This window comes from Arvicola amphibius, chromosome 3 (genome assembly GCF_903992535.2).
Source record: "Arvicola amphibius chromosome 3, mArvAmp1.2, whole genome shotgun sequence".
Taxonomy (NCBI): Eukaryota; Metazoa; Chordata; class Mammalia; order Rodentia; family Cricetidae; genus Arvicola; species Arvicola amphibius.
In genome coordinates, this window is record NC_052049.1 from 93911928 (window position 1) to 93936511 (window position 24584).

The 24584-nt window shown below is 47.1% G+C and overlaps 1 protein-coding gene across 2 annotated transcripts in view; it reads left to right on the forward strand.

Moving 5' to 3' along the window:
* Eepd1 (endonuclease/exonuclease/phosphatase family domain containing 1) overlaps nt 1–23887 on the forward strand; it is a 108092-nt gene extending 84205 nt beyond the window's left edge. For both annotated transcript variants that reach the window (XM_038323479.1, XM_038323478.1), the window contains exons 4-8: nt 9109–9219; nt 12192–12326; nt 15185–15323; nt 20692–20886; nt 23193–23887. In XM_038323479.1, coding sequence (XP_038179407.1) covers nt 9109–9219; nt 12192–12326; nt 15185–15323; nt 20692–20886; nt 23193–23392 — 780 coding nt within the window. In that variant the 3' untranslated portion in view covers nt 23393–23887. The remainder of the gene's footprint in view (nt 1–9108; nt 9220–12191; nt 12327–15184; nt 15324–20691; nt 20887–23192) is intronic.
* The last annotated feature ends 697 nt before the right edge of the window (nt 23888–24584 follow it).

Here is a 24584-nt window from a genome sequence, read left to right on the forward strand (position 1 = left end):
GCCTGAAAAGGCGCATTTGGGAAGAAAACCCTAGTGGCGGCAGTGGTGTGATCTGGTGGATTTGTGGTAAGCACCTGAGCTGACCTCAGACATTTCCACAGAGTTCTAGGCAGGTGATCAAATGACGCTGTCAAACTCAAAAACAACCAAACTACTTAGGTACTTTGGGGCCTTACACTCACTCACCCGAGGGTCCTAGCAAATGGAGGCTGGCATCAGGAGAAATTCTCCACAGAGCTATTTTATTATAAGGAGAGAGAGAGAGAGAGAGAGAGAGAGAGAGAGAGAGAGAGAGAGAGAGAGAGAGAGAGAGAGAGAGAAGAGCATTGCCTGTCTCCTGGTGAAAGAGAAGGTTTTTTTTGTGGGGGGATTCTCTTTTGTGCCCATCAAACATTTCGAAAAGAGAAAATGTCACCTTCCTTCTGGTCACAGTTCCCGGGAGGTGTCGTGTGTCTTTGGCCGTGTCCTCTCCAGGCCCCTGTGTTGCCATCTACCACAGGTGCATTTTAAAACAAAGCAAAATACTCTTGATTTACTCTCGGAAACACAGACAGTATAGTTTTAAATTCTTAAGCTATTTTACACATGTGGATATAAAGCACTTTGCACGTGTGAAGGTGGAGTGTTTGAAGGTCGCTCGCCAGCCTGTGAGGTGGCTTGAGTTGAGTTTAGAGTGAAATACACCTCCGAAAGGCAGATGTTCCTGCCAGGTAATGAAATTTTCACTATCAGGGGATGCTGTGTAGATGATAGTGGTTTGCAAAGCCCAGTAAGTGGTTTCTGGAGAGTTTCTACAAGTGTGGCACATATAATCCAGGCAAGGAGCGGTTACCCATAATTCTACTGGGGAGCTAAGACAGGAAGATCATATGTTTGAGGCTAGGCTGCTGGGCTCCATGCTGAGATGCTGTCTCAAAGAAGGGGTGAGGGGATCATAGTTATAGGAAAAGCAGACTCTGAGTGAGTGAGAGAGAGAGAGAGAGAGAGAGAGAGAGAGAGAGGGAGGGAGGGAGAGAGAGAGAGAGAGAGAGAGAGAGAGAGAGAGAGAGAGAGCGCCTATTGATGAAATTCATAGGAAGCAGCCTCAAAAGAATTTACTAGAAATGTTAGCATTGATGGTCTTTGCACAGTGGTTTTGCACTTATTTTTTTCCATCTTTGCTTTATAAACTACCTGGGCTTATATTATTTATGCCAGCCATTAACCTCAATTTAATAAAAAAACAAAATAAAACAAAACAAAGCAGTTGGACACAAGATGGCCATCAGGTCTTAGCTACCATGTAAGATGGAGTCTTAGCGCCCACAGAGCACGAGAGAGGTGGGGAGTTTGGGGACTGTTTCTGAAGGGAAGAAATGGGTGGTGACGATGGCACAATGACAGGCTGGCAGTTTGAACATAAAATCCATAAGGAGTGTTCTTATCCGCATTTCTAGCTTTCCTTCAATCTCGATGAGTTCTCTTGATTTTGAAAAAACTGCCTTTCAAAGACTTGCGTTTGTGTCTGTGTGTGTGGGGGCGGTGGGGTCCTTCCTCAGTACCTGTTACTGTTTCGTGTTTGGTGTCTTTTGAGAACATGGAAAGATCTCCAGCCGACAGCCACTGGAGACAGGCTGTGTGCAAGCAGGTAATACTTAAATGGTTGAGGCTGCTTGTTGGTTATCTTCCTCTGTGGAGTAAGGGATGCTTAGACAAGAATGGACATCCGTCTGGAACTTTGTTTTGGTCCCTGTAGAAAGAGGAGCTGAGGAGCTGCCTTCATAGTGGCATGTGATATTGAAGGATCTGACAGCCATGGTTTCTCTGGCCAGAGGAAGGTAGGACAGAGCCATTAGAGCAGGGGTCCCTTACTATACTGGGAACCCTTGGCCAGGTGGCACAGAATGACTGTGGTCCCCATCAGAGGGAAGACTGACTGGTAGCATGGCATTCATGTGAGCTTGGCTATCACTGGCAAAGCTGATTTCAGCAGGGTGGTTTCTCTTCAGACTTCAGTTCCAGGGAACTAACACGTTGCAGTTTGAATGTCCATTGCGTGAAGGCAGGCATACACTGTCCTCTGGGGCAATCAGCTAATGTTTTCTGAGTGCTTTGGAGCAATAGAGTTGGCCAACTCTGGCTTTTCATCTTGGCCCCCTTGATGGCAGTGACTGGCCCAGTAATGTCAACCCTCTGAGCCAAATGGAAGTATTGTCTACCTAGAGGAACCGCTGTTGTGGCACACGGGAAAGAATATGCCCATGAAGGTGAAGTGGCTGCCCTGTGCGAGACTCTTAGGAAATGTTGCCCTTCCCTTCCTGTGACTCTTCCTGCTTGCTCTTTTTTTTAAAAACAACAACAACAACAACAACAAAAACCAGAAGCACACCTGCTTGTAGATGATTAGTTATTTGAGTGTTCTCATTATTGGATTTACTTGGATTTAGCCTACAAGATTCACTACCTAGTATTAAAAGTAAGCTTTTGTTCTAGGCACTTTAGTAAGAGGGCTTGGTGTGGGGTTTAGGAGGCATTGAGGGAGCTGGTGTAGGCCCTTTTTGGGAGAATCAGGCCACTGGAAACTTGGCCCTAGCGTTCTGACAGTGCCATCATCTTCTTCCTGGGTTCTTTCTCTGCTATTGGAAAAAAACAGTTGCTCCCTGGGCCTCGAAGTAGCGGGGACTGATGGATTCCTCTACTTTCTCTACAGGTCCCAGAGTCTTTGGGCACAGATCCTGCAGGCAGTGCTGTGTGTGGGTTTCAGAGAGGCCGTGGAGCCCAGCACTCCTGTTTGCATTTGAGCCAAGATAGCTGCAGTTCAGCTGTGTAGGAACACAGTGTGCATCCTTAAACAATATAGTCCAGGGAGTCGTCTTTCTTCTATAAAGGTTTTGGGAAAGGGAGAGGTAGAGATGCTCTTTGCTTTGCTGTCTGACTGTGCTGCTTGCATTCTGCCTGAGACATGTGGCAGGGCTGTTAAGGCTGCCTATCACCAAGATTTAGCTCCCAGTAGAACCGAGGAAAGGAAGACTCTTTCTGTCTCACAGGCAGTAGTATGGCCTTACAAAGTCTTGATAATTTAGAGAAACTTTACAATAGGTTTGTTGTGTTTAGAAGGTCAAACATGGTTGCTATTTAGTTTATACTTAATGTAATTAGTGTTTGCTTAGTTTTCTTATGTAACAGGCTGATGCTTTTTGTACACCTTGGACATTCATTCCTTTTGCCTACCACGTGAGGGCTACTGGTTTCTAATATGTCATGTCCTGTACTCGAAACATTCTGATAAGGATAAGCCCTTACTCCCCGCTAAGATTTCGACAAGCGTTGTTTTTTTGTTTTTTTTGCCATGTATCATATTCAGATGAAAGTCAACTCCGTTGACCTTACATGAGCTGAGATTGGGTGTCTTCTCTTTGCAGTGGCAATATATCTTTATAAGGAGAAAGCACTCCACCTACTGCATCCACTGAAAGAGATTGGATTTTCAGTGGCCTCACTGAAAACACAGAGGAAATCGCTCTCATCATATGGTAAACTCATTGTTGAAGGGAAGTCACATCCAAAATGAGGAAAGCAAATGAAATCCCAATCCAGAGAAATAAATTCATCTGGAAATCTGATCCCGAGGTTTCATCCTGGAGCTGACCCTCCCCATCCTTCCAGGAAGCAGGATGAAATAGCCATGAGGTTTTGGCTTTAGAATACCTGCCTCCCATTAACTGTGTGCTCACCATTCGCAACATCTTTATAAACAGAGCCAGGGTTTTCTCCAACTTGATTAGAAAAGGAAGCTTAAAACCTAGAAGGTTAGAAGACTGTTGTCATTTCTCTTTCTCTTTCATGGCCAATCAAATTAAAGGATATTCTTTTTAGAAAGTAGAAGAGGTCAAAGTAAAGAAAAAAGTACAAAGGTTCATGAGCAAAAGCAGTTGTTTCAAGTTTTAGGGCCCTAAGGTAATTGCAGAGATAAACACTCAGCTAGTCCAGGGCAGACCCAGCAAGCAGCTAGCACTGAGGTTGCAACCACAGTAGTCTTTTACCTTGACATTTCCCCCACGTCAGTGCCCAGGGCGTCTTGTAGATTGCCATTAAGATGTTTGACTTGGAGACCTCCTATTGCCAAGACCTACGGTGGAGTGGTGATCAAGTTAATTCCCATCATTTCTTCATGATTGGTTATATTAATTTTTGGTGACAGTGACAAATATTTCGGCTCATAGTTTTAGGCATTTCATTCCACAATCAGTTGGCCATGTGGCCTTTGGGCCTATGCAAGGTAGAACCTGATAGTGGAGGAGGAAGCTACTCACCTCCTGGGAGCCAAGAAGCAACAACAGGGAGAAGGGGCCATAATGCCAATATCTTTTCAGAAACATGACCCCAGAAACCTAATATTCTTCTGTCAGCTCCATTTGAAGATTCTACCCCCTCGCCATAGAGCCACCTTCGGGGCATGGGGTAGACCCATGCTTTGATGCATAGGCTTGGGGGGACATTTTGTATCTACACCATAGCACTGATCATCTTTCTGGTCACTGGCGTGGAGCAAATGTTAAAAATGATTTTTCCCTTTTGGGCTGATGCTAGAGAATCAAGTTCTGTCCCTGGTCATCCCTGGAACTCATGCTGGGAGAGAGTAGAGGGCAGAACCCCGTTGACATACTCATAACAAGCACCTCTGCATGCCTGCTGTGTGTCTTGCTGGCTCCCTCAGATGTTCTATTGTGAGCTCATGGACCAGCTGCAGAGAGAGCCACACTCAGACACTTTCAAGGTGTGGGGTTGAAAAGCTAAAGTGGTTTTTGTTTTCAAGAATGAAAGCCATCCTCCCAGACAGTGAGTAACAGAAGTAGCAGCTGGCAAGCTTGTCTGAGCTTCTCAAACGTGAGACTTGCATGGAGAAATTTGTCACAACCTTCAACCTTGGCTTAAGCCCAGAGTCAGTCAATTAGAATCATCAGGGTTTATTAATTAACTCTATTAAGGACAAGAGGAGGAAGTGATGGTATAAGCCTGGAGAGAGACCTGAACGTAGATAGGTAAAGATGAAAGCGCTTCAACTCCATGTAGTTGTCTTCTGAACCTCCACACGTGTGCCCTGGCATACCCCACCCTGCCCCCATAATAATGCTAAATAGTTAGTTTACAAATGAGCAGGAGCCAGCTCAGTTCTGATTTAGGTTGATAATCATTTAGACATCAGAGTTTGAGATATGAAGGAGGGTGGTGTATTGGTATTAGGACTGAAAAAAATCAGAATTGCAGGGACAGCATTTTTTGTGTAATGCACACATTTCTGCCTTTCCTGCCATTTTGGCCTTTCTGTCTTGGTGACCCAGTTGTAACTCATGGAGCTATTTTTTTTTTCTTTTTGGTTGGTTGGGTGAAGCAAAATATTTAAGAATCAGCAGACTTAAACAGTTTTAGGCACAGTCCAGGTTGAGAGTACTTAACAAGATGCTTTTCAGTCCCATTGATGTATATTCATTATACGTGACCCTGGGTTACATTAATAGATTTTTGTATGAATATATTATGTCCTTTGGGTATATTCTTGTTCTGTACCCATGCCTTTCCCTTCCTGTTAGTTACTCCCCTAGATAGTTTTGGTTCTACTTTAATATCATATGTACATAAATTATTTTACATGTCTGCAAAAATTGAAAGCCAAAAATGAGAAAAAAAAGTGGCAGGTGTCTTCCTGAAACAAACTTAATTCACTTAATACAATCAGGTCCAGTTATGCCCATTTTTCTGCACATTATAGAAAATTGTTCTTTGTAACTAAAAAGAACTCCAGTCTTCATGTTCAACACACTTTCTGAAGATGATTTTACTTTCTGTTGACATTGCTGGGATCTAAGGACACTGTAGAGAGGGCCTGGCCCCAGCCCCTCTAACCTTGATACACCCCGACCCTCCTGTCAGGCAAGGGATGCAGCAGAGAAGATACATTTCTAGACCCTCCCTCTAAGACCGCTTGCCAGCTGTGTCATCGTGGACTGAAAGCCACGTGGACTGAAAGCCGCGGGGTCTGGGCACTTTGCTCATGAACAGCTGTGGGCTGTGTGAGCCCCTGCCAGAGTGAGGCCAGGAGGAAGGCAGGTGTGCTACAGCTTCCCCAGCTCACAGCTCATCCTGGGAACAGCACATCTCGGGGAACTGCTGAGGATCACGCTGCTGGTGTGTGGACCTCACTTTGATCAGCAAGGACCTGAGAGGAGTCCTGCTGTGTGGGTTAGCTGTGAACTGTAAGTTCAGTCGTCTCTCTTTATAGACAGAGAGTTCTCCTTTCCAGTCTGAGAAACAGACGAACCTCCTACCTCTTATTTAACTCTGGTCCTGAAAATTAGGAAGTCATCCGCCTCTCTCCTCAGTTTCTTCGGGTTCTGTTTGTCTTCAGTGGCATAGAGATGTGGACGAGGGCAGAGCAAGGGATAACGGGCTGTGTGGGCTGAAAGAGGATGGCACGGGCCAGGCTTCACATGTTTTAAGTTAAGGTGGCTCACAGTAATGATGCCTTCTTTGGGCTTCTAGAGTTTACCAATGAATAACAGAGTCTTAAATATGAACTCACAGAAATGTATTATCTCTCCATAGATCACAACTGCATTTTTAGGACCATTTCATTTCCCAGCCGAAATAGTTACCTGTCTCATTACTGTGATATTACCTGATAGAAGCAACTTAAAGAAGGAAGGCTTGCATTTGGCTCACAGTTTGAGGGTAAACAGTTGCCGTATAGCATAGGTTAGCCTGAAAATCACTGTCCTTCTGCCCCTGAGTGCTGGGATTACAGGTATGTGCCACCATACCATGCCTGGCCTGAGTTGTACCGATGAGTCCCTCATGAATAACAGCCATGTAAGGTTATCCAGTTCTATGTAAGCATCTATTCTGTCATCCATCCCAGAGGGGTTCCTTCCTCTCCTCCCCAGCTTGTGCTTCACCGTGTTCCTTGCACACATCATGGCAGGGAGGGCATGGCAGCAGCTGGTCATGTTCATCAGCACTTAGGAATCAGAGTGATAAACGTTGGTGCTCAGCTTGCATTTTCCTTTTGAATTTAGTCTAGGACCCCGGGCCAGTGAATGGTGCCACTTACATTTAGGGTGGATCTTCCCACATCAATTAATCTCCTCTTGAAGTTCCAAAACATGCGCCCAGAAGTTTGTCTCTCAGGTGACTTGAAAACCTGTCATGTATACAATTACACCACACCGACAGAGGATGGGTTTTTGCCAAGAGGATTTGCCCCATCTCTCCTCCCTAGTAGCTAAGAATAGTACTGTCCTCCACTGCTGTGCAGCAGGAGGTGTTGATGGTAAAACCAATGAGAGCTTCTGGTGACAAAACCCCTGGGTAGATACTTCCCAGACACACAGCAACGCAGAAATACACCTGTTTGCCAAATGCCCGGTTAAAATGGAGACAGTTACCGAGGTAGGAACTTCCAGGAGAATTCTGTTTGTCTGGCATGGATTTGAAGATTAGTGTCCACTTATATATTCTACTCATTAGCAAATGGGCTTCTGTGCTGGGAAGGGTTTATAAAGGTGCAGACACGGTCCTGACAGCATCCACTGTTGGGGAAACACAGGCATTTAGATGACTATAAAAACAACTCCTAAGCCAACTTCCCCCGTTACCACCCACCACCTGGTTTATTTTCTCTGTAGCACTTCCTGTGAAGTGATGGACCGAGTCCTTGCTTGTGCCTCATCAGAACTTCCCAGTCTGCCTCTTGGCCATCAGTTGTGTGACTGTGTGCTGTCCAGAGGGCGTGAAAGGAATTTCTCCAGCCCGTGTGCTCTCTGGGGGCTGTCTACAGCCCTGTAGCCTCCAGGGTCGGTGTTTAGGCCAACTGAGGCAGCCAGAGCTCTTCTCAAATCAAATTACCCAATTTTATGGCTACAAGGTGGATCATTGGGTCCCACTCAGGAGGCTGTGATCCAGCAGGCCTACTACATGGTCAGAGAATTTCTATTAATTTCTAGGTCATGGCGATGCTGCTGTTCCTCAGATCATACAGAAGAACCATAGGGTGGGGCCTTGGTGTGCTCCACGGTCTCTGGTGGGTGGGTTGAGATGGGCAAAACAGGCTCAGAAGCTATGCAGTGTCTCCATGAGGGAGAGTAGGACTTGAAAGGGGCCCCAACAGTGGGACTGGAAAGCAAGAGACCCAGGTGACAGCAGAATTCCTGGGCTTGGGGAGAGGTGCTGACAAGGGATGATAAGGAGTAAATGGAGCCCTTAGGAAAGGAATGCAAAGAACCTAGTGAGACACAGGCCTAGGAGGGGGAGAAGGTCCTTCGGGACAAGAGAAAGTAGATGCTTAGGCAGCACTCAAGGATTCTGTGTGAATGTGAAAGAGGCTAAAGTTAGCGACTTGGAGCTCAGGCAGGGTCGGGCGTGATACCACTTACCTATAATCCCAGCACTCAGAGGCAGAGGCAGGAGGGTGATAAGCTTCAGGCCAGCCTTGGCTATATAGTAAGACATATCTCAAAATGCAGCATTATCAGCAATAACAGAAAACTCTAGGAGATAATTTTGAACCAGAGATAAAGATTTTGGCGTCTTCAAGACTGTGGTTTAAGCTGGCACTATGGAACTAGATAGGCCTGATAAAGAGCAGCTCAGAAGAGCAGAAGTATGTGGGACTCAGAAGAAGCCAAGAACTGGGCTGGAGCAATGGCTCAGTGGGTAGGGATACTTGTTGTGCAAGCATGAAGACTTGAGTTCAGATCAGCATCCACACAAAACGGTGGCCGTGACTGTGTGTGTGCCTGTAAGCCAGCACTGTCCAGGACAGAGGCAGGAGGATTGCTGAGGCTTGCTGGTTGCCAGCCTAGCTCAGAGCTCGATGAGAGACCCTATCTCAAAGGAATAAGACCAGATGCCATCCTTTAGATTCCTCACGAATATGCATGGATGTGTGTACTCTCTCTCACATACCTGTGCATACACCACACACACATGCACACACAGGGAAAAATGTGAGTCAAGAACACTTTTTCATGGGGTTCTTTAACTGTTGTGTTGTCTCAGAATCATCTGTGACTAGTTTCTAAGGATGCCATGTCCAGGAACACAGACACACTGACCTGTGTTCTGTCTTTGCAGTTCTGTACAGAGCTAAACCAGCCGATCCTGCCCAACATCCGAAAGTGGAAGGGGTCCCGAGGATGCTGGCGGTCTGTTATTGCTGAGAAACCTTCGAGTCAGCTCCAGAAGGTACCTGCCTTGCACAACTGCCCTGTGTATTGTGTAACACAATATTTTTCACAAATCAAAGGCAATTTATATTTTGGGGGAGTGAAGGTAGAGGTTGCCAACCAGTGTCTTCCTCCATTGCTCTCTGCCTTTCATTTTCTTGAGACAAGATCTCTCAACGAACTGGCAGCTCACAGATTCATATTGGGTAGTCAGTGAGCTTCAGGGGTCCACTGTCTCTGCCTTCTCCCCCAACACTGGGGTTACAGGCACAGGCCACTGCGTCCAGCTTTTTAGGTGGGTTCTGGGTTCTGAACTCAGGTCCCTGTGCTTGGGTAACAGGAACTATACTGACTGAGCCATTTCCCTAACCTAGGTTCTTGTATTTTTAAGAATATTTCTTATAATTACTTATGTTGAAAAACATCTTTATGATTTTTGTACAAATGCAGATGTTTTTAAGGTTCTAATATACCTCTTCAGCTACAACATTATGAATGTATGTATTTACATGATGGATACTTGTAATTTGGGCACTTAAATTATCAGTGTAGGCTGGATTAAAGTTATCTGTCCATTTATTCATATTGACTGCAAGCCTCTCCTCTTTTCAGTGACCACTGAAAACTGTGTGTAGCTCCTTTCCCTGGGCTTGCTGTTTAGGAGTGGAAACATCCTCACAGTGGACAGTGAGTTCACAGTGTGCTGAAGGGAACTCATCATGCAGGATGCATTTGGTTTTCAGAACGTAGCCCAGGGCCCTTCCTTTTAGTCCACACAAAAAGCAACGCTACATTGATTTTTTTTTTTTATTTAAGCATTTCACATGAATATCAGTGTGTAAAAAAATCATGTGACTCTTAGAGTCCATTTATCTTTATTCACTTATTCAACAAACCATTCATGAGGGGTTATTTGTGTATGTGTGAGAAAAACAGACTAGCAGACCAGCCCTATCTGTTACCTCTCTTTCAAGAACTGCTGGATACCACAGCTTCTTTTACCAAGTTACAGCCATTTAGTGGAACAAGTCAGTTCACGTTGCTTTAGGAGGGGAGCCAAGGCCATCAGAGTATGGTCACTGAGGGCTCTTGGCCTTACTTGTGCCATCTGTGCCATGTCATCTGTAGCCCTTTCCTTAGCTAACAGGACAGTCCCAGTATAGGGGACGATAGGGAGTGCTGGGGTGCTTCAGTACCAGAGCACAGACCTGGGCTGCAGCTATGTCTAGGCCTGGCCACCTGTTATCATGGAGTATTATGAGTTCAGTGGGTCAGAGTCACCCAGATTAATGCCATGTGTGGTTTGCTTAATTTTGAAAATGCATAGATCCAAGAATTAATTTTCAACACAATGTGAGTCAAACATCATATATCCATGGCCATCTATAGTTTATATGCTGGCCAGCTGTTGTGACTCAGAGCCCTGGAGTCATATCCAGGTACCAACTGGAGGGCCACTTTCCAATGAGAAAGCAGAGAGATGTGGGAAGAAAAGCAGGTCCCTGTGATTTGAAGGGGCAATCTGTCCTGAGTCCAGTGAGCTATCTCTGGCATAAGTGTTTTTCTATGGCTGTGTCCACCCTCGCATAATATGACCTAGATCATATTTGGGACTGGTGCCTGGGAGAGGGTCAGAAGGAAGACATGTAGAGAAAGGTCCAGAGAAGCTGGACGTGTGTTAATCGGGCCTGAGGAATGCTTCAAAAAGGAATTGTCTCAGGACACCCCCTTCTCCCATATCCTGGAGGATTGTGGGGCTGGGGGCTGGGGTAGTTTTAAGGCAGAAGGCGTGAGTGTGATGCCTAAGGAAGCTTCCTCTGGAACGTCTCCTCAGAGAAAATTAAACAGAACAACAGCCTCAACTCCAGAGCCCACCACAGTGGCTTCTTTCTCCCTGTCTTCATGAGCCTTAGACACCCTGAGGGGCTTGCCTGGGTCCCACGGTTCCTGGACACAGCTGGACCGAGACCAAGGTGTGACCATGCTTAGACTAGTGCCTGCTTTAGTGGTGGGCAAGGGGATCCTGCACAGCATAAAAGGCTCACATTCGTGTGCCCCTCCACTTCTGTCCTGAACACACCTGTTCAGGGGTGCCTGCCAGATGTCCGTCTGGGATCTGAGTTGAAGTTGTATGTGTGACAGCAGCTGTTCAGAGGTGGCCAGGGTTACTTCAACAAAGAGGAGCAGTGACACGTGCTGCTGGCCTGGTGGCCTGCTGATCTGTCCCTGGTATCAGACTCTTAGGAATGCCCTGGTGACCAGCAGTGGCTCAGCTGGAGTAAACAGACTGAAGCTTTTCTTGTTCTGCAAGCTCCCAGAGACAGGGGAAGAAGTAGGCAGCATGAAAGCTACTTCTCTGATTCCTAGAGCCAGAAGGTGGCCCAGAACTGTGCCCACTGCACCTCCTCATCAGGGCCTCCGAACCAGGCTTCAGACCTGTGTGCATCCCTGCCCATCTATCTGCAGAGGGCCCTTGTTCAGTTTCAAGTCACTAGCACCATTAGCACTGACTTCTGTTAGTCCGGCAAACACCGAGTGAGAAATGACAGGGTTCTGGGCACCATTTCTGTAAGCAGTGACTTATCAAGAAGCAATAGCTGCCCCTCAGGGTCTTATCTTTGAACCCTCACATTGGCACTTATGCTGTGGGGCTTTAGGGAAGTTACTCAATCTCTCTGGGCAGCAGTGGCCTTATTTGCCAAATGGAGATGTGAGCTGTTGCCTTGTGGCATATGAGGGTTTGAAAAGTGATTCTGGGCCTGTCCTATACTCCCCTTACCTCCTGCCATAGAGGAAGGAGACGGGCAGCCTTGGCCATAAGTAAAACTGCATGGGCGTGGGTGCTGGGTGCCCTGTGGTAACATCCTGTGTGAGTGACCTTGAGAAGCAGAGCCTGCTGCTGTGTGTCTGGCCCCTCCGCTCTTCCCTCTGCTGTGTGGCTCTTGGAATTGGGAACCTTGTACCAAGACCCTGTTTCCATCTACACTGCAGGGCCCCTGCTACTCTGGATTCCTGTGGGACACAGCAGCTGGTGTGGAACTGAGGGACATCCCCGGGCAGGAGAGCTCACCAAGCAACGGTCATGGGAAGGCTGTGGGTCCGAGCCCATTCCTCGCAAGATTCAAGGTACTTGGTTCTGCCATTTCAGAAATCCAGTCCCTTTTAAAGGGGAAGTCTATGTGACACTGGGACCCAGAGAAGTCACATCTTCTCTCTTGATTTGTTTACTCTTAGAGGAGGATCAGTGCCTATTCTGGAGGATCCCCCAGTAGGGGACCTTCTACAGGACAGGAGTGAAGGGATTTTTGAGGGACTTTTAACCCCAGAAAAATCTAGCTATGACAAGAAGGAAGACAGTCACCTGGGAGGAATGGTACACCCTTGTCTCAGCAGGAGTTCAAGACCATTCTAGGCAGTGTAATAAAACTCCTCACAAACAGGTAGATAGATTAATAGACAGACAGCAGAAAGACAGACAGGCAGACAGACGGATTGACAGACAGAAGAGAAGGAAGAAAAGTGGAAAACTAATTCATATTGCTGTTCCCAAACATAATGTACAACAGAATCACCTTTCTTAAGATCAGGCATTCCCAAGCTTTGCCCTTCTGGGATAGCGTCCAGGCCATTTTTAGAAGTGTGTGCAGTGTGTGCTACCTGCCTGGTACTAGTTAGTGTGGGCAGCGATCCAGTCCTACCTGCCTGGTACTAGTTAGTGTGTACAGTGGTGCTGTTCTAAGGAGCCCCACCTTTTCAGCTGCCCCTCAGGTCTCATTGGTTAGGTGATAGAAAGGAGGGACCCATTGAGAGCTTAGAAGGAGTTCTGGGCTTACGGACCCCTGTCACTGGCATCTCCCGTCTATATCCTTGCCCGTGAAGGAGCCATGTCAGCCGTGTCTGGGAACAGCTAGGCAGGTGGATCTGAGTGCCATCCTGCTGTGACCTGCATGCCTCTGGGGAGAGTTCTGAATAGCAACATGCTTTGATGCTGGACAACACACGGGAGAGGAAGCCAGAGGTCACTACAGAGGCAATGAACCTCATCACTACTTAACTGTGAATTCCAAGTCAGACAGCTTGATCCTTTGCTAGAGCCCAGCTAGAGCCCAGGAAGCCCGTTCTCTATTAGGCATTAAGAGTCTTTCTTTCCCTTGCTCCCTAGCAACTCTGGAACTTACCCCTAAGCTCAGCACCATTTAGCTCTATCGGGGGGTGGGGCTTGGGGACAGCCTGTGGCGTGTATACACCCAAGCGTCATCTCTCACATTTGTAGCTGCAGAGGATATGGGATTGGTGTATGCTCACATGCAGATGTGTCTGTTGTGGTACTCAGTGGCTCCTTCCATCCCTCTTCCTGCTGTATCGACCAGGTTCTGTCTGCACACATGGCACCTTGGTTCTGATACATGAGTTGGCCAGGAGTGTCTTTAAACCTAACACCGTACTTAAGTGCTAATTGTTCTGACCCTGGTCTACAACTATCTCATGTAGCTAAAAGGCAAGCTGGTATATTTTTTGGTACTCTTAATATTTTTTGAGAAAGAATTTCCCTGTGTGGCCTGCATAGTGACCTCCCAGTCCTGCCCCCTCAGCTTCCCAAGTGCTGGTATACAGAGTGAGCTACTGTGCCCTGCACCTCACAAAAACAGCTTGTAAAACACTGCTTTTAAGTTAACATGAAAAGGCAAACTACTTTATTTTTTAATTAATTGAGTTATTTTTAACTTTATTTCATGTACATTGGGCTTTGGCCTGTATGTATGTCTGTGTGAAGGTGTCAGATCTCCCGGAACTGGAGTTACAGACAATTGTGAACTGCCACATGGGTGCTGGGAATTGAACTTGAGTCCTCTGGAAGAGCAGCCATTACTCCTAACCCCTGAGCCATTTCTCCAGCTCCAGCAAAGTATTTTTTTTTTTTTTTTTGGTTTTTCGAGACAGGGTTTCTCTGCAGCTTTTTTAGAGCCTGTCCTGGAACTAGACCAGGCTGGCCTCGAACTCACAGAGATCCGCCTGCCTCTGCCTCCCGAGTGCTGGGATTAAAGGCGTGCGCCACCACCGCCCGGCCCCCAGCAAAGTATTTTTAAAAAGCTAATAAAAAATATATTAACAGACATCAGGAGTGACGGCTTCAAGTCATCTGAAGCAGTCACCCAGCCCAGCCCTTGACTTCGGAAAGACCAATGGTGCGGGACACAGAGAGCTTATCCTCCCAGGCAGTGTGTTCCAGGCCAAGTCTTAAGGTGTTTCTCTGACAGCGGCAATAGCAGTTGTAGATCTGTAAGTCCTGGGTATAATGATGGTGAACAGGGGGCGTATCTACAAGACAAGACCGGCCCTCTGCACTTCTTGGGGCCCCTATACTCATTCTTTCTTAGAAGTGTTTAGTGTTTGTTGCCATGGCAATTGCAATGGCAGAATTGCTAAACCCAGAGCAGCTGAGCAATGTCACGATCACCCAGAAGATAAACTGCCCTTATATGGACACACTTTAAGACCACAAGAGCCACCTTGGGGCCCAGTCTGCCCAGAATTGGTGAACTTTGGTTTTCACAGAGGAAATCAGGTTACAGTGGATGTTAGCACACAGTTGGTTCCAAAGGAACCACGAGCACTGGGTGGGGGAACTTCAGGCTAGTCTTGTGGATAACAGCCTTGGATCTGTAACATTTAGATGCTAGAGACACCTCCTTTCTTGCATACGATTGCTCAAAAGGTTTACAAAAAACCAGAACACTTCCAGATATACGAAGGTTTTTAGATCTGAAGGAATAGAGGTAGGAGGCTGGAAGGGTGTTAGTGGTGGGCTTTAGAGGACAGGACTTTAAAATAAAATACCTCGGGTTGCCTCCTCTGCGTGTGAGCTAGCTTTGCTTCTGTTTACCATTGTCAACTGTGTGCGTGAGCTATTTGTGAATCAGGTGTAAAAGATAAAAGAAACATGAGTAAGCTTTTTTCCTTTTACTTCATTTCCTGCTCTCTAGGTGGGAAATAACGACCTGACCCTGGTTAACCTTCAGCTGACAGTCCTGGCCCTCCCAGGAGCTGAGAATTCAAGCAAGAATCAAGGCGATGGCCACCGGTTGTTGAACTTTGCACTAACCCTACAGGAAACTCTGAAAGGTAGGGATTCTCTTTCTCTGTGACTGGGCAACACTTCTTCAGGGCAGGCAGTGGTGCCTCTTTCCAGACATCTCTCTGGCCTCTTAGCCCAGACACTTGCCAGCAGTCATGGACTCAGGGGCAAACACACTCCCTGCTCTCATGGATCCTGACTGACCTTTCTATGTAAGCCACCTTTGTGTTGAGGGCCTCTCCAGCGGGTGTCAAATTGTCAGCAATGTGGTCCATCAGCCTCTTGGGTAAAGAGAACTGGGGGAGCAGGTGTAAGTGGTGACAGCCCCCCCCCCATGACAACACATTCTAGTCTACTCCTGTGGTGGCACCACCTGCAGATCGGCACAAGCTCTTGTGAAAAAGGAAAAGGAGGCGGGGAGGTGAAAGAATCGCATCTGGAGACCTTGAGATCCCTCCCGTATTCTTGAGTCTTGACTGCTTTCCTAGCTTCCGAGACTTCTTGTCATCAACTTGTCCCATCAGAGTGGGAGATTCAGTAAATATTTAGCTACAGAAATGTTTCTGTCCAGTTATAACCTGCATTTTAAAATAGACATAAAACTTGCCATTACGATGATTGGTAAGTGTGCCGTTCAGTGGCATTTAGTACATTCACACCCACACCATTGTGCATCTGTCACCACCTCCCATCTCCAGAACACGGTCATTTTCCTTCAGAAACTGGACCCACTGAATCCTGATGATACTATCTTTTTGTATGTGCAAATTTGACAGCCTGCTTCATATAAGGAGAATCACATGATATTTTCTTTCCCTTAGTCTGGCTTTTCTCTCTTAGCTTATATTTTACAGATTAGTGTGTTGTATTGTGTAGTAGATGTTCCATCCTTTTGTGAATAAATAATAGTCTGCTGTTCATGTTTATTTTATTTTTTATGCATACATCTGTTGGTAGGTCTTTGTTGCTTCCGCTTTTGTGCACTATGAATATGAAGGTACATGTGTATGTTTTAAGTCTGGACCTGCTCTGATTGTATTCTACTTAGATGATGACTCTTCAGGCTGAAAAACAACAGTTGAACAACAGTTCAAACTGAGACACCCCATCCAACAAGTAGTTGTGTGGGAAACTCTGCGATCACAGCTACTCTCTCCCCTATTCCACGGATGGCTTGAGACTGTGCATATCGGCAGACATTTCTATTCGTCTCTATCTCAGAGATGCAGGAAAGAAAGATGCTGGTTCATAATTTTTCCGATTTGCCCCCTGGCTCCAGGGAAAACTCAGGACTTTGTCAGAAAATTTCAAGCAGGTTCCACATTGCCAAGGGACTACTGATTGACCCACAGCCTGACTCAGCTTTGACACATCCAGGTAGGGACAGTGACTCATACCCCCCATGTCCCTGTTTGTAACTAATGCCAGTTAAATGTTAACTGGTGACCCAGCAAATTCAGGAAGTACTCCAGCCTGCAGCCAAGGGAAATCGATGAGCTCGGGTTTCTCTGTTCAAAGGAAGATAAAGCCTTTCCACAGAAAGAAAGAGCAGCTGATTTGCAAACTCCAGGCCTTTCTGCCTTTGTCTAGAATGTGAATCCCAATTGGCACCAGGGATTCTATGCTTGTCCCTTCACAGAACTAGCTTTCAAGCTAATAGGCCTTGAGGACAGGGTCTCCCAGAGTGCCTGCTCATGGCATCTGATAGGAGTGCACCTCAGTGGAGAGCCGTTTCACTCCTTGTTACTGGCCCTTTCTAAATCAGGAATCTCTGGGGAAATTGGCCCGGCATTTTCTCCCCTCCTAGGAACTCAGGGAATGGTGACTAGGGAGCCCGCCCAGGCATGCGATTAAGAGGAGAATTGGGGCTACTGGGGCTGCACATTCTCAGGAGCAAAGCTGCTGCCTTGTCACCTCTGACACACAGTTAGCCAGAAGAACAAGTTCTGAGAAATATGGATGTTGCCCATTCAAAAAGAGCCTTTGTTTTCATGTGCGAAACTACACAGAGCTGGCTGCCTGACCCCGACACCAGCCTCCCTCCCGCTCGCTGAGCTGCATTTTCCCACCGATTCTCAGGTCCGCACCCCACTGAAAGCCTTCTTCATTTATATGGAATTGTGTGCCTCAGTTCTCACAATGCTGGGTTTCCCTACCCAGTCCATGTATAGCTTTTGCCTTTATTCAGAGGTCTTCCCCCAACCACACTCGGTTCAGCACTGGGTCATTGTCTCATGTGCAGCAGGCCCTGGTCTGAGTTCTTCATGTGTTAGGATGAACAGCAGTCCTGGACCTCTTCCTCCCTCCTCTTTGTGAAAAACTCTAGGTTTGAGGGCCACCTCCATGACTTTGGGCAAATCATTCAGTTTCCAGGGTCTGAGTTTTCTACCTGCAAAGAGGAGAAGGTGGCATCGCCTGTCACTTGGGAACTGTGGCACTTAAATGATTTGCTCTCCAGAAGTGGTCAGTGAGGGCTTGGTAACCCTGGTCACCAAGGGCTCATTGACCCTGGTCATGTATGGATTGTGATGAGCAATACTCTCAAGTTAGTTTTACTGTTAGAAACTGGCATTGCTTTCCCCAAAGAGTCCGGGCTCACCCAGATTTGTACTGTGCATGCAATCTACATGTGAGGAAGTGGAGTAGCAGGAGAGACTTCTATGGAATCCTGCTGGAGGAGGGTGTCATTTGCAGCACACAGGTGCCCCCTGCTGGCCTTTTGTGTCATTTCACTTTAGACGTCTTTCCCTTCAGCTATTATTAATACTGCATAGTCATACCGAAGAGAAGGAATTTGCTGAAGGGCTTGGGTATGCTATTTTGTTTATCAATTGCTTTCTCTAAAGTGCCTGTCACAGAGCACATCAGTAACCTCATTACCTATGGCCCGTGACCCCCCTACAGTGAACTCCCCACAAGGGTCAGCCCTGTCCCTGGGAATCTGGCAGAGCCTGGCTGGTGGCCATTGTTCTTTCTGAATTCCTACAAACATTACGTGGGAAATACTTCATAATCATTCCATTTCCTGCAGACTGTGAGAGAAATGTCTAAAATACTTCAAAGAGACAGCCCTTCCACTCGGCCCCTGCCCTCTCTCTGTGGAGCCCTCCCTTATACACAAGGAAGTCATTGCTGCTGCTGCTTCTCTCTGAGATTCTTGCTAGTGTGGCTCAGGGGAGCAGGAAGGAGGCTCGTGCTGCTTGGGAGATTCTATGCCAGGCATTCATGGGAATTTGGGTCTTCCACATCCAACAGCAACCATCAGGAAATGCTGAGAGGTAGCAATGCCCAGAGTCACCCAGCTGCTTTCTTCTAGGACAGGGACAGGAAGCAGTGTTCACTGAAATGCTACTCTGTAGAGTTGATCTGCAAAGCCACTCTGCTAGCCAGTGTGGGAAGCTGAGATAGGGCAATGCATATTCAAGGCCTGCCTGGATTACAGGGTGGTCAAGGCCATCTTGGGCAACTTTGTTATTACTTTGTCTCAAAGTAATAAGCAAAGAGAGGACTAGATAGACTCCTTGCCCACAGCGTACTGTAGTCAATCTCCTGTATGTAAAACAGAAAGAAAGAGGAAATGAAACGGTGGTCCATGCTTATCATCCCAATTGTGGATAATCATGAGTTCCAGTCCATTCTGTACTACACAGCAAGACCCTGCTAAGAGGGGGAGGGGAGGGAGGAGAGCGAGAGGGAGAGAAAGAGAGAATTAAAACCAGGGATGTAGGTGAACATTTGCTTGACATCATCGTCACTGTAGCAAGGTTTGAAATGCATCTCTATGTGACTGAGGGTCACTATTCTTTAAGGTATGCAGTTTCTGTAATCAGCTAGTGAGTCATTAGTACCAGAGGGGAGAAGAGTCTGCGCAGCACCAGATCTTAGTTTTGAACACACCTTCGGGTCAGGGAGGTGGGGTTCCTTGGAGAAGTGGCTAACTATGGGGCCGCAGCATTTTGGCAGGTCACAAAGAATGAATGCACTTGAACCAAAAACAACATGGGGAGAAAAACTGAAAGCTCCCTGCAGGAAAACACAAATGCTCCGTGCTGAATTATCACTCAGGGTTTAACATAAATAACCAGGCATTCCTGCTCATGTAAACAAATGCTTGGATGAATTAGTAAATTCTTGTGCAGAATTCTAAATAATGTGTGTAGGTACTCCATCCTTGAGACCACGGGACCCATCTTATTTTTCTGTGCATAGAAAGAAGACCGACCAAATGGGTTGAGCGATGATGCTTGCTGCGGATGGGCGTGCAGAGAGACGTTCTGCACATGGCGGGGTTGACGTGGGAGCAGCCTCTGGCAATGAGGCCGGCAGCATCGGGAATATGAACAGTGATCACACTTTTAACTGGTCCTCTGTACTAAGAACAGAAGGCAGGAACACAGACGCTTGGGTGAATTTCTCACTTCATCATTACTTGCAGCAGTAAATTTTGGGGGAAAATCTAAGAAACGGCCTAGAACAGGAAGATAGTAAAAACTGCGTGCATCGCCTTGGGCAGTGGATGCCCTGAGTTGTTCACTGAGTGAGGGGGAAGACACCCAGCCTTTTCCCGTTCTTTCACTGTTCTGACCTGATCCCCAGGTAGAGGAAACATGCCTACCAATCAGAGAGTAGCAGCCATATGCCTCTCTTGCATGGAGGTCAGAATACAACTTACAGGAGTGGGTTCTGTCCTTCCACTATGTGACTAATGGACATTAAACTCAGGTCACGAGGCTTGACAGCAGGCAGCTTTAGCTGCTGAGCTAGCCCACATCTGTCTTCTTAAACCTTCATGCTGGAAGCATCCAGCAACTCCCGGATTTACCATACACCCCCAGAAACTAGGCTGCTTCATTACTCCCAGCTCCCAAATACATTCCTCCCATCTTTATTGTCTAGACAGCGTCTATGCATTCTCTAAGACCAGAGCCAGCTGTCACCTGCAGAAGCCACTCTGGGTACCCTCCTTGTGCCACATGCCCTTGGTACCTGTTTCTGGTTTTGAACCTACACTCTGCTCCCGGCGGTCTCCCCTGTCTCTCTATTAGACTCTGAGGTCCTAGAGGGCAGGTATTGTGTTTCCTTCATCCCTGACTCCCACATAGGAAGGCTCTGAGGAGGTGCTTGGTAAAGGTTTGCTGAACTTCTGTTAGATATCTAAGCAAGGCCTTTTCCCCTTTTCCCACTGTAAGTGTAGGGCCTGGAGACTCAGTGGAGTGTTCCCCTCATTTTCAAATTGTTCTATGCTTAAAATCAGTGGATACACAAAAAATACCAGGAGAATAAGAACTAGACCTGTGGCCCCAACCCTGAGTGGCCAAGCCAGGGAGGCCCCGTCTCCTCAAGTGGCCAGGGCCACTGTTAGATTTTGCTTCCTACCTGCTATTTACCTGTTGATTTTCTTTCTTCCATTCCCAGGAGAAAAGGATGTTGTTATTTTAGGGGATTTTGGCCAAGGGCCAGATAGCAGTGACTACGATATCCTAAGGAGAGAAAAATTCCACCACTTGGTCCCAGCTCACACCTTCACCAACATCAGCACCAGGAATCCCCAAGGCTCCAAGTCGGTGGACAACATCTGGATCAGCAAAAGCTTAAAGAAAGTGTTCACAGGTAGGGAAAGTGTCCCCCACATTCTGCCACCCCATACTGTCTCTGTTCACTAGTGGGCTGTGGACCTATAAGCATCTGAGGTGACCAATACTGTCTTCCCTCTTCCCCAGATACTTACAAGGTTATGGTAAAAGAAAGACTGTCATTGCTTGGTCAGAGACACATCCAAGAGGGAAGGGCAAGTGACAAGCAATAAGTAATTTAAAGGTAACCATTAGTTCATGTAAGCACTTTACAGGCAAACCTAGCTGAGGTCACCTCTGAAGGCCATCAGGGTCATGATTCAGAGATGAACTGATAACTTACCTAGACGATAAGTATGCTTAGTCATCCAGTAAACACCATCCACTATTCAAATGCCGTGCTGTGGAATGAGGTATACTACACTTTCAGGGGCGAGGAGACATGTCGCTGTTAGTGTTTCTGTCACTGTGACAAATATACCCAAGATAACCAGTGTATAAGGAAGGAAGTTTATGGTGACTCATAGTCTCAAAGGCTTCAGTCCATGGTCAACTGGCACAGCTGTTTTTAGGCCTCTGGTGAGATAGCACATCGTGGTTGAGATATGTGTGCACTGGTGGAAGGCACCTGTGTCAGGAATCATGACTTCGAGCCATTCTTTCACCTGTCCCCTCCCCTCATCACCTCCTAAAGCAGCCAGCAAGGAAAGGGAAGAATCCACGGAGGGGTTCGAGTCCAGTGTCCCTGAAAGGTCATGTACCCAGTGACTTAATTTTCCCCACCCCTCAACCTCCTGCCACCTCCCACTACTCCTATTGTCTGGGGACCAAGTCCACAACACATGAGCTTTAGGGAACATTTAGGAACCAAATCAGAACACATAGTATCACAGCAGGATGGGAGAAGGGCTCAGAGCTCCACAGGAACAGAGCATGGTTGATATGCCACCCTTCCTCAGACTGTGACCCCCCAGAGCCGGGAGACAGCTAACATATGGAAGAAAGGTAGGTTCTTCAGTGTGAGAGGGTGCTGCTGCAGATGGAAGGGGCCGTAGGGCCTTCAGAGACTCAGAATGCCGAGCACCATCCCCTGACCTGCTGTGGGGTCTTCGATGACAGACAAACATGGCCTTCTCAGACTCTTCTGCCACTTTGCAGAACTCCAGTGGAGGCGTCTTGTACCTCAGTGAGGGACTTAAACAGGAAAAGAAGCAGTTCCTGGGTCCCACTGGAATGCGCAATGCCGCACAGTCAGGGCCCAGCTCCTGTGGCCTGCACTTTCTCCTCTCTGGACACTGGTTTCCTACTGGGCTCCAGTGGGCATTGGCTGTCTGTACTGAGTCAGGATGTAGTTACAGAAGTGCTTTGGAGGCCAGGGCCTACTAGGTTCCCTGGAGGACTCTTGTAGGAGGTGTGCATATCAGGAATAGTGAATCTGAACCACCCTTTCCTCTGCTCCCACCCCACCTCAAGGTGTGTAAGCTGAGGTGTAGGGACAAGTTCCCCCACAACAGCTGTCAGCTTATGGTCCTAGGCCCTTCAGATCTTACATTAACCCTGATGTCACGCATCACAGAGAATTGCAACAGTGCCTTGTAATTGTTTTGTAATCATGTGTTGTTTTCTTACATGATTCTAGCTCATGTATTTCTATCTTTACTTCAAAGGTATCATTATGTTCTCAGTAACTACTCCAAGTTTCTCTTTTCCATCCTTTCTGTAGGAAGAAGTTGCCCCCCCAGCCCCTCTTAGGTGATTGTTTGCTTTGTGAAGCAAGTCTTCAGTTGGCTCTGTCAAATACTCATTTGTCGTTAGCAGAGGAGTGCTTACTTAGTATATGGGAGGTCCTAGGTTTAATCCCTAGCACTGAAAAAAATTAATTAAAAATACTAATTCAACTCAGTTTATAATACAAAAAAGAGGGCATGATGTTGGGAGGGAGATGTATTTGGGGGACTGGTGGGGTTGGGGAGAGTGGGGTAGATATGAATAAGACACATTGTATATATGCGTAGAAATGTTAGGAATAAGCTAAAATATTAACAAAAATAATGGTAAAAAAAAGTCACTTAGTTTTGTTGCCCATATTAGTGTCAGGTGTGAACAAGGAGTAGGTCCTCCTGCATACTGTTTGAGTGGACAAGGGGCCTGGTCTCCGAGTGCCTTCAATGCCTATGCGAGAAAACTGTCATCTTCTATGTTAAATGAAGAATAAGATAAAGTTGGCCCTGGCTTTCGTTTGTGCAGGCCAGCTTACCAAGGAAGGCCACCAGGGCACCCCGACTTACAGAGGTGCAGTGCTGATCCACCCTTGTCCTAATTCTTGGTCTCTTCTCTCTCCAGGTCACTGGGCTGTTGTGAGAGAGGGTCTCACAAACCCATGGATTCCAGATAACTGGTCCTGGGGTGGAGTAGCTTCTGAACACTGTCCTGTCCTCGCTGAGCTGTATATGGAGAAGGACTGGAGCAAGAAGGACGTCCCCAGGAATGGCAATGGAGTCACCTTAGAGCGAAGCGAGGCCAACATCAAGCACGAGCGATGATGACATCACCGCTTTCACCCTCTGACTGGGGGGGGGGGCAAAGGAAGGAGCTGGCACTGCAGGGTGAGAAGATATGGAGCCTCTGAGTCATCATTCTGAGGCCCTTAGTCTGGTCCCTGGGCCACTGCCTACTTTGTGAACACCTTAGAACCTCTCCTGAGGGGAGCCTGTCAGGTGCTGGCTATGCCAGGCACCACGGCGAAGCTGGCTGGAACGGCAGCGTCTTGATGCTGGACAGCTGAGTTCTGGCTTGGGGCGGGGGTGGCACTGCCGGCTGCATTGCATGGCGGCATGAGAAAAGCAGCAGAGGTAGAGTGGAGAAGGGACGATGGCTCAGGCTGACAAGCAGTGCCACAGCTCTCTTTTCTGCCTCACCAGGATGCCATGTTCTGCCGACAAGGTCCAGGAAGCTTTTAACTGTGATGAAAGCACTTCTCAAAGATTTTTAGTTTTGTTTTGAAAAAATAATAATAAACATTATTCTGACTGGCTGCAGTGAGGGTTTTGGATGGGTTGCCTTGCTCTGTCTTCTTAATCTGATCCTCCCTGTGGGCCATGGCCACCCACTCGCAAATGCCTGTTTCTACCCTGTCCCTTTATGTCCCTACCTGAGACCCTACCTTTGACATGCCAGTCATTCCCTTATCTCCTCCCTCCCAGCTTCTCCTTCATGTATACTTCAACAGATTTCCTGGGAGGACCACTTAGCTTTAGTGTGGGACATGAATCCTATCAGAAACACCCATTTCCTCCCACTTTCCAACATGTCTTTTCCTCTGCTGATTCTGACCCAGACCTTTGTATCAGCAGATTCTGCACTACAGATTCAACCAACCACAGAGGAAAATATATCTTTAAACTGTGTCTGTGCTGCACAAATATGGTTCCTTTTCATCATTCCCTAAATGATACAGGGTAGACATTTTATAGGATTTACATTGTTTTGGATGTCTTCATATTGTTTGGATGGTTTAACGTGTGAGGAGATGTGCAAAGGCAATATGCAAATACTGTACCATTCTGTGTAAGGGATTTGAGTATCTTGGGACTTTGTGCTTGAGAAAGAAGAGTCTGGGAACCAGTTCCCTATGGACATAAGGAACGATTGTGGATTGAGGATGTGCAGGAGGCTAAACCTGAGTGCATCCTCGGGGGAGGGGCCTCTGTGGGAGGGGTTGAAGGGCAAGTAAGA